At 44.4% G+C, this 9955-nt stretch overlaps 1 protein-coding gene and 1 pseudogene across 1 annotated transcript; one reads left to right on the top strand and one right to left on the bottom strand.

The window, feature by feature from the left end:
• Positions 1-2409: 2409 nt before the first annotated feature.
• Positions 2410-2568, bottom strand: LOC120962227 (small nucleolar RNA Z112; annotated as a pseudogene).
• Positions 2569-8023: 5455 nt separating this feature from the next.
• Positions 8024-8695, top strand: LOC109769241 (uncharacterized). Its single transcript, XM_020327993.4, has one exon. The coding sequence runs from the start codon at positions 8060-8062 to the stop codon at positions 8624-8626; it is 567 nt and encodes a 188-aa protein (XP_020183582.1). The 5' UTR covers positions 8024-8059; the 3' UTR covers positions 8627-8695.
• Positions 8696-9955: the final 1260 nt, after the last annotated feature.

Below are 9955 nucleotides of genomic sequence, written 5' to 3'. Positions count from 1 at the left end.
TAGCAAGAAAAATAGATTGGTCGTTGTTTATTCATAAAATGGAGATTGCACGAGCAGACAATTAAACACGGATCAATACATGAGAGTTTTTATCTTGCAGCAAACAAAATCCTAGTAAGGAAATGAATTATGCTAACGGCGCTAGTAAGGGAATGTTAAATTGGAATCGTTGTCAAATCAACAAGTTGTACTACCTTACATGATATCAGACCTATTCGTCTCCATTCCTATTCCTAGCACACACTTTTTTGCTTTGTACTCCCATCAGAAGCACATAAATAAATAACACGGTAGTGTGGGGGGGGGGGGGGGGGGGGGGGGGGGGCTTTTGTTTTCATGGATAGCAATTTCCTATTAAAGTTGTGGCATTTCTATTCCCTATACCCAGACACATCTTAGACTGGGAGTTGTGACTGAGGATCCAGCCTCCACAGAATGTGTTAAACTATACTATAATTAGCCAAATTTAACTCAAATACTTGGCATCTCAGTCTAGCTCTAAGTTTCCTCAAGAATATATTGCCCAACACAGTGCTTCAAGAGAAAGCTACAGATAGGCAGATGTGACCATTGACGTGAAGCTCCACAACATTTCTGGGGGACAATGCATAGCATAAAGATGTGATACTAATGCTCGACAAGACTACCCGGTGATTCAAAAATAAAGTCAGGGCTTACCTGCTAGCACCACCTATGTTCCTCTTATGCATGAAAGTTTTTCATTATATTCACTCTTAAAGCTTCTTGTTGAACAAAGAATGGCGTCGGACGGTCACAGTTTTGTGTTGCATGTTCATATTTCTGTAAGTTATTACTAAATCATGTTGGTTGTGAAAATCGCACAACTCAAGTTGGCCCAGCTATCACAGATTCACAGTGAACAAAAAGCTCGAAACAGTAGCCATGAATTTGTAGAAGTTTGGTATAAACCGAGAGAACCAACAAAAAGAGAAATCTGTCTATTGCGTGTTTGACCAGTCACATATACTCTGCTCTTATCTCTTCTAAACAAAAAAATACTCGGTCGGATGGTTCTATCTCGAATGTTCGCTACTCTAAAGGCAAAAGACAAACAAATCTCACATTATATCCAACAAAAGCAGAGTGGAATGCAAGATGCGTCATCGCCAAGTTAAGCAACTTTAGAGACTAATTCCATGCTCACAGGTTGTGCCTTCCAGCTTTCTAGTGCTTGCTTGAAATGAAAAAATGACAAAACATATTCACACAACACAGACCAGGAGGAACTGAGTACTACAAGCAATTCTACTATGAAGTTAAACCACATGATAGGAGAAGCCCTAACACAAACCAAACTAGATAGCTAAGAAAATCAAAGCGCTGCAAGCAAGGAAGGGTGGTTGTCTTACCATAGCCATCAAACTCGATGTTGCAGTTGCCGACGTGGTGCTTCTGGTGGTGCAAGGGCGTGAGCTCGCCAGAGATGGCTGCCTGCACTAGGACATGGTCGTATGGCGGCTGCGCTGCTGGTCTTCACCGCCTCCAACATGCTAGTGCCGGGCGAAGAAGAAGATGGACGAACCTCACCCTAGGCAGGCACGAGATCAACCCTGGTGAGGCGGCAAATCCTTCCTCAGCGGCCGATCCTGGATCCATCCAAGCAACACGCCGCCTCTGCAGCTCGTCCTCCACAGAGGATAGTTCTGGACAAAGACATAACAGTTTCATATGAACTAACATTGGTGCTTGTCAAGAAATAAAATGCTTGATTATATTGTACAAAACAAGTAGTGAGATGAAAGGCACATTGGTGAGAAAATAACTAACAGTAGTTACTGTGTACTACTCCCTCCATTCCTAGACATATGACATTTTGGTAGTTCATTACTACCAAAATGTCATATGTTTAGGAAGGGAGGGAGTAGGAAACAATTTTTATCCTTGTTTTTATCTGAAAACACAAGGACTATAGTGGCAACTAAAAAGAGAGCAGCCATATATATAAATGCATCAACAGTTTTCCGTCCAATGTCAGGCATTCACGCATCCAATCCTCTTCCGAAGACACCAACACCAGTGCAACTATATATAACAAGCATATACATCATCACAACAACAACAACAAAGCCTTTAGTCCCAAACAAATTAGGGTGGGCTAAAATTAAGTTTTCTTGAACCCGAAAATGTTGCTGTGCGTACAGCAAACCAAGCACCCCTCCCATGTTTAATTGTTGTTTGACCTGCTCCCATGAGTGAAAAATCAGCCTAGGAACTATAGTGTAAACTATTAACTGCACTATACGAATCTCAGAAACACCTACAGAATATATATGCCTAAAATCTAAATAATAAACCACAACCAGTGACCAAACATGATGTTATTTTTATTATCCCAAATTCATTGCTATCTAAACATGATGCACTGTAAGAATAGGAAGCACTACAATGATCCATCAGAGACCCGTTTAAAATAAAACACAAAACTGAATCAAGCTGGTCCAAATGGGTAACTTCATCCCAGACCAAATCTTATCATAAAAGGAAAGCACCACAATACTATATGCAAGACAACACATGTATCTATGATTTTAGTACCCTCAAGTAGACCTCTATTTAAGGAATTGCCAGCATATGCTTTGTTCTTACATAAGCTCGTATGGAAGAGGTGGAGGGTATACCTCGTCTGGTGCCCGCAGCTCGTCGGGAGGAGGCTGGAGTGCCTGCCGATGCAAGTTCCCGCTCTTCTGCTCCACGAGGGGAGAAGAGGGACCTTCCTTAGCGGCGGCTGCTCTAGGAAGAAACAGCAAGAAATGGTTCCATCACTATGGACTTATCCATTTAAGAACATCAACATACAAGAAACAGTAGGTATTTTTATTTTTTATTTGAATAGAGCACCCAATAAATAAAGGAGAAAGTATATCATTTTAAACACCAATCTAATGCATGATATCCAAAAAAGTTCAGTTTTTCTCTCTCATTACATCCAGCAAGACAGCGAAACACACTGGTACTGTCTAGTCAAAACCAAAAAAGAAAGACCATAACTCTAGTCTATTTGTTAGCAAGTGAACCTTATGACTCGAATTTGAAAAAAATTAAGGCATGAGCTATGTCATTCACATCTTAGATTCCAGTATGGCTAACTGGCTAAACACTGAGCAAAATGTGAGGTCAAATTTATATGCAGGGGCGGGCCCACCTCAATTCAATTTATATGCAGGGTCGTAAACCCTGCAGGGGTGCACCAAGTTACCCATACATGCATGATCATCTATTAACGTCACATGACACCCTTCCCTTGGGGTGTTGACAAAGGGTGATCAACACGACACTTCACCTACGCCTAAAATTCAAGCTTTGAAATAATCTAGCTTCAGCACACTCTTAAGTTGACACAGAACAGATCCTTGGTTTTTACTACTGAAGATATATGACATAGTTTGGCTGCATATTGCATATGAAAGGTAGTCTGGTCATGTGAAAATAAAGCTACAATGCTAGGCCATAAAGAAGTTGCATATCGCATATCGCAAATCTGAATGAAGTTGTTAAGTTCAGAAATACAAAATAGGGACACTCCAATCATAGCTGAATATGTACTAGCTAAATGTTTTATTCAAGATTTTGATACCATACTGGAATGTGGCTGTGTGAAGTATTTTGCAAGGGGTATGAAAATAGCAAAACTTTTACTAGAGGAATTGCCAGCAGTTGCAGAGCCAATCTTCTTAAAAGCTGGCTCAAGTTTTCTCAGCTTCACTGGATCAAACTGTTGTGTTGACGTGTTATTATACCACAAAATTCTATTGAATCTGCCAGTCAAAACCAGATCATGATGGTTTATCAATAAAAATGAAAACATATGCAGATGACGTTGACGAAATTCTTTCCGTTCAACACATTCCATGAATTTAGTAATCTGTAAGTCAACACAACTATAAGTTGACTGCTGGATTTTTAATTTATTCCTTTTAAAGCATTGAGATATTAGTAACATCATATCAACAAAACAACTATATTTCCACAATACTCCCTCCGTCCCACAATATAAGATGTTTTTGCAAGCTAAAACATCTTGCAAAAACGTCTTATATTATGGGATGGAGGGAGTAGCTGTTATCTTAACAATGACATCCTCTCCAACTTAGCACACCGGCCACGAAGTCTCTTCATTTAGTACACGTGAACTATCTTCATTTAATACACGTGCAAAATATAAGGCAATGAAAGCAATATTGATGGCAAATGTACTAAGTACTAACATTATTGTCATGCAGCAAGCCACAAACACCCCATATATTTTATTGTGTGAATTCAGAGAACACTGGTTGCAGAACTCTAGCATCTGCATTGACTCTTACATGGCCTTTCCGTTGATTCATTTGCTAAATTTCGTATTAGAGTCACAAAATCTCAAGGTTCTGGCAAGCTTTGTTCAGCAGTTCATCGACCAAAGATAAGCCTAGTTCACGGAGAAAACTTTGCTTGCAGTTTAGGAGCGCAGAAGCTTCCTTCATAACTAAACCGGAATTTTGTGTGCGTGCCTTTAGCCAGGTACTTTGGCTGCAGGGTGTTCTTAGCCCAAACAAATCATGTTTACATTTAATAAAACTATGACCACCAATGTCAGGAGATCTCTGTTTTACTGTTTAATGTACTACTACTTGTTCAACATACTACTACTGTAAAGCTTTAAGCTGACTGCGGTGGGATGAGCGAGCCCTCGAATTCTTGGAAGAAACAATTGGCAAATCTCGAAGAGATGATCCGGAAACAACAAATCTGGAAGAGAAAGACACGGAGCAAACCTCGTTTCCGTGCTTTCCCTTCTCACTCCACCTCCGAAGTAGTTCTTGTCTCACTTTGCCCGCTCCGGCTGCTTGGCCCCCTTCCAAGTCCCACAAGATGGAAACGAGGCCGCAATCAGTGCTCTGCGAAGAAACCAGCAGGGATCACTTGTTGAGCAGAGAATAATCTAGCTTCAGTACACTCTTAGGTGACACAGAACAGACCCTTTATTTTTACTACCGAAGATATACATAATAGTTTGGCTGGATATTGCATACAGAAGGTAGTCTGGTCATGTAAAAATATAGCTAAGCAGTATCATAAATCTGAATGAAATTGTTGAGTATAGAAATGCTGAAAAGAGACACTTAAATCGCATAGCTCAATATCTACTAGCTAAATGTTTTACTCAAGATCCTGAAACCATACTGGAATGTGGCTGATATCTAATACTCCCTCCGTCCCATAATATAAGAGCGTTTTTACACTAGTGTAGTGTCAAAAACGCTCTTATATTATGGGACGGAGGGAGTAGCTGCAAAGAGACATTCAAATGTACATAGCTTTGCATAATTCATCTCAACCATGGAAAAAGCCTAAAATTGGAGATCTGAAAATATCTAGCTTCAGTACACACTTAAGATGACAAAATAGATCCTTGATATTTACTACTGAAGATATACAACATAGTTTGGTTGCATATTGCATACAGAAGGTAATCTGGTCATGAAGAAATAAAGCTACAATGCTAGACAAAGCAGTATCATAAATCTGAATGGAATTGTTAAGTATAGAAATACTGAATCGAGACACTTCAATCGCAAGGGTGTGAAAATAGCAAACCTTATACTAGAGGAATTGCCAGCAGTTACAGAGCCAAACGCGGGCCGAGGATTCCAAAGCTTCACCGGATCGATCAAGCTGCGCACATAGATTAGCAGAGAAACCATGTTAAAACGGTAAGGAGAAAAGGTTTGCTGATGTGTTATTCTTTGTATACCACAAAATTCTATTGAATATGCAAGTCAAAAGTAGACCATGATGGTCTGCCGGTAAAAATGAAATGAAAGCATATATACGCAGATGAAATTGAAGAAATTCCTTCTCCGACACAATCCAAAAAATTAAGTAATCTGTAAATCAACACTGCTATGAGTTGACTGCTGGATTATCAACTAATCCTTCTTGAGAATTGAGATGCTAATATGTTACTGAATTTCACACTAGACTAGAGTCACAGAATCTCAAGGTTCTGAATTTTCTACAAGACTTGTTCAGAAGTTCCAACAAGCGAAGACAAGCCTCGTTGGGGGAGAAAACTTGGCTTGTAGTCTAGGAGAGCAGCAGGTTCGTTTTTTGTCAGTAAACCTTGAACTTTTGTGTGTGCCTTGAGCCAGGTGCTTTGGCTGAAAGGTGGGGCCAGCCTAAACAAATCGTATTCAACTCGTAGCACCAATGTCAGGAGATCTCTATGTTTACTGTTCAACATACTACGAGTAGTAGTTGAAGCTGACTACGGTGCTCTCGATGCTTAGAGGAAAAAGAAGCAATTGGGAAGCAGATAATCTGAAAAGAACAAATCTTGTAGACGAGGCAATTGGGAAACAAACCTTTCTTGTTCTGCTTCCCCTTCTCAGCCTAGCTAGTTGGGTAGTTCATGTCTCACTTCGCCCCCTTCCAAGTCCCAACAAGATGTCCTTAATCCTCACCCGCAGCCGCAGGACAGACCGACTGGAGGCCTTGGCTCTCCTCTCTGAAAAAGGTTGACCTGCCTCATCCCACGGTCATCTCCCTCCCTCACGGATCTCAGGTCCTGGCGGCGACCAATTCATGAAGAGAGGAAGGGAGGAGGAGAGGGTGGGGCGGCGGCCCTCGTCTCCACGGATCGATGGGTCCACCTACCCACGGATCAAGCAAAGTGCACCGTGATTCTTATTGGTTGTTTCCCACGTCTCACGGATCGACCCTTGTTTTGACCCGATCCCAGCCATTCGTCCACGAAATTCGGGTGAAAACTTACATATATTTTTCTTTGACAAAAAAAACCTCAATGCAACCGCACAAAGGGAGATCATCGTCCACACCCAACGCAAGATACTAATTGACAATCAGTACCTCCTCGCGGCGGCGCTGCGGAACGACTGCACCTTCTTAAAAACGCTCGGCATGTGGGTGGTGACGAGCTTCCTTGCTTCCCGCCAGTACTCACCGTATGGCGCGAAGCCGATGTCAAACGAGCCGTACATGATGGTGTCGGAGACCACAGAGTGGGGTTGTGACGCGGGTCGTGAGCGCGCGGCGAAGACACGACGAGGGTCGGCACGGCGCCGAGGCGGAGGAGCATCACGCTGTCCGTTGGCTAATATGTTCGGGTGTCATATCCTCATCACATGTAAGCATTGGTCCCCAGGGAATATGTTTGGATCTGGCCAAGCGTCATCTCTGCTGAATCCATCTGGATGGGTCGGCCCTCGTGGTTCTTAGTCTGTTTGCAGGTATGGTCCTTATGGTCTACTTCTTTTTCTTTGTCGATGATGAGCCAGCTCTTTGGGGTCTTAGCACAATGACTTCCCAACCGTCGACTATAAATAAGGTTTGCCCGACTTTGATGAGAAAAGGGCGATGACAGACGGAAGCACAACTTGGGCTCATTCTCATGCTTGTAGACTTTGCAGTCTGCGTTGGGTGGTTCATGAACCTGATTGCAATATTTGTCACCTCTGATGATCTTTGTAGTGTTGTTGCAAGTTATTTGGGCTGTCACAATGTTTACAGACGAATATAGAATCATTGGGCTGATCTAACCAAACATGGCGGCTAGTATCTAGGAATAAAGCGTGCTTCGCGAGTTTGTGAGCCTGCTGCGAGCGGGGTCAAGGCGGCCAACAAATGAAACAATTTGGGCTGCGCTTGTTGTTTGACTCTCTCTCGCGTAAAAAAAATATAACCCACACGAGTCTTCGCATTTAAATCGGACGGTCAGGGGCATGAATGGGACCGATTTATTTTTCAGCTAGCTTAGTTTTAACAAAACCGCTCATTTAATAAGCTAAAAATACGATGTGTAATCCTGAGATCTTTTGTGATTCGCTTTCAATGAAGTACTATGATTGCATATGTCCAGTTTCAGATATACGCTTCCTACGTATGGATTTATGAAGCATATCTCAAATGATTCGATGAACCTGATGGATTTATTTTCTTTTATTTATGATATGATACACCACCTACTAAGATTAGACTTATAAGAAGAGACAAATGGGAGAGAGGGAGGGTGAGACAGATCGAGAGACAATACGCCACCATCATGGCCGTGGGCACATCCTCTTCTATGCTCGGCGGCGCTTTCCTTCTCCTCGTCCTCTCCTCGGCCACTGATGTTCACGGCGGGCCAAGCTCCAGCGCCGCGCCACGTTCCCCGCTGGACTACCTCTGCAACAACCTCGGACCTGCGTACGTCGGGGCGAACCTCTGCGTGTCCACGCTCTGCATCGACCCCTCCTGCCGCTCTACGCGCGGCTTGCCGGGGCTCGCAGTGATCGCCACCAGGCTGACAGTGTCCAACGCCACGGTGGCCAAGGCGAGCATCGAGCATGCGCTCGCCCACGCCAAGGACGACAAGGCCAGGAAGGCCATGCGGTCGTGCCTCCAGCTCTACACCGGCGCCATCCCAAGGCTGCAGTGGGCAGCGCGGTCGGCTGCTGCTGGGCGATATAGCGGTGTACCGGAGGTGCTACTGGCTGCTAGGTACGTCTCAGATAAGTGCACCAATTTGGCCGGCGAGGGGGCACTTCCCAAGGAGAACGTTGAGTTCTTCATGATGGCCTTCGTCGCGGAGGCCGTTGTCGAAGGGGTGCAGCTTTTTATCGGCTGACCAATGGATGAATAACCCGCTTTTCCCCTCGGTAATAATAAGATAAAGCCGCTGTCAAAACTGAAACAACTATGCAATGGTGTATTTGTGGCCGGCCAATCAAGTCACCGTTGCTTGGTCCCTTTTCGTTGTTGTTGTGTGAATATACTGGCGCTCGACCGGAACGACCGACCCGTCTACGTGTTTAGTGACAAAAACAACAACAAATACGTGTTTTATTTGACGCTCAGGCTGGACGGAGCAAGCGGGCTTTTCGGCCCGCTCAGGACCGGACCGGACGGTCCTGGCCCGCTCAAAAAATTGGCCAGTCGGGATACAAAATTTCGGCCGGTCCAACCGAGCGGACCGAAGCGCGCTGCAGGCTGTTCATCGTCATCGCGGCAAGCGGCGGCACCATTCTCTGCCGGTGAGATGCGCGCGCCGCGAGTCCAACGGCCACGCCCTGACATCCTTCTCCCGCGCGACCGCGCCCCTCCTCGATTTGTTTCTTTTATTCAGTCGAACAGAGAAGAAAACTCATGTCGCACGCATCATCAGGTAGAAGAGAACAGAAATAGAAAGAACACGCTGTCACACCCGTGATTATCGGGAGGAATAGGGGCAAGAGACACTCACGCCCCACTTCCTTGTTATCCTTTTAATCATCCAGTTCGACCCGATAATTAAGGCGCCTTCCCAGGACAACTCCTCGCTGCCGTTCCTTTTATTCAATTGAACATGCACAAAATAGTACTAGGAACGAGAAAAAAAAATGGTTCGATCCGACAATCACGGTGTCAACTTCGCGCCTCTGCCTCGCGCCGCCGCTCCCTCGCGGGGCTGTTGCCCCTCTCCCCTGTGTGGGTGTGCCGCTCCCTCCCTCTCCTGTGCCTCTCCCACGCGCCTCCGCGCATGAGGTGTGTCTTCTCCGGCTCCGGCCATCGTGTTGCTTCTCTGACCACCTCGCCGACATCTTGGGCCCACATGGTGTCATGGCCGGTTTTCCGGGACATAAAATCTCAGCAAATGACCCTTGTGTCATCACCAGCCCTAGGATTACTGTTTGCTGGTGGACACTTTCTTGATACAGAATTTCAAGCAGTTACAAGAATTTGAGTATAAGACCATAAAGGTCCATTGAGAATAACAAGGATCTCTAGTGGTGGACGACGGAAGTGACTCATGGATCTCCAACGTCTATGAGACTCTATTCCCAAAGGAACAGCTGACCTAACTGTTGGGGAATGTAGTAATAATTCAAAAAAAAATCCTGCGTGTCACACAGATCAATCTAGGAGATGCTAGCAACGAGAGAGAGAGGGAGTGCATCTTCATACCATTGAAGATCGC

The sequence above is a fragment of the Aegilops tauschii genome, chromosome 3 (assembly GCF_002575655.3).
Source record: "Aegilops tauschii subsp. strangulata cultivar AL8/78 chromosome 3, Aet v6.0, whole genome shotgun sequence".
Taxonomy (NCBI): Eukaryota; Viridiplantae; Streptophyta; class Magnoliopsida; order Poales; family Poaceae; genus Aegilops; species Aegilops tauschii.
The sequence above is the reverse complement of the archived record's forward strand: the minus strand, read 5'-3'. Positions and strand labels throughout refer to the sequence as shown.

Bases quoted from the DNA above. Each gene is read 5' to 3' on its own strand.
- LOC109769241 (XM_020327993.4), top strand. From the start codon at position 8,060: ATGGCCGTGGGCACATCCTCTTCTATGCTCGGCGGCGCTTTCCTTCTC.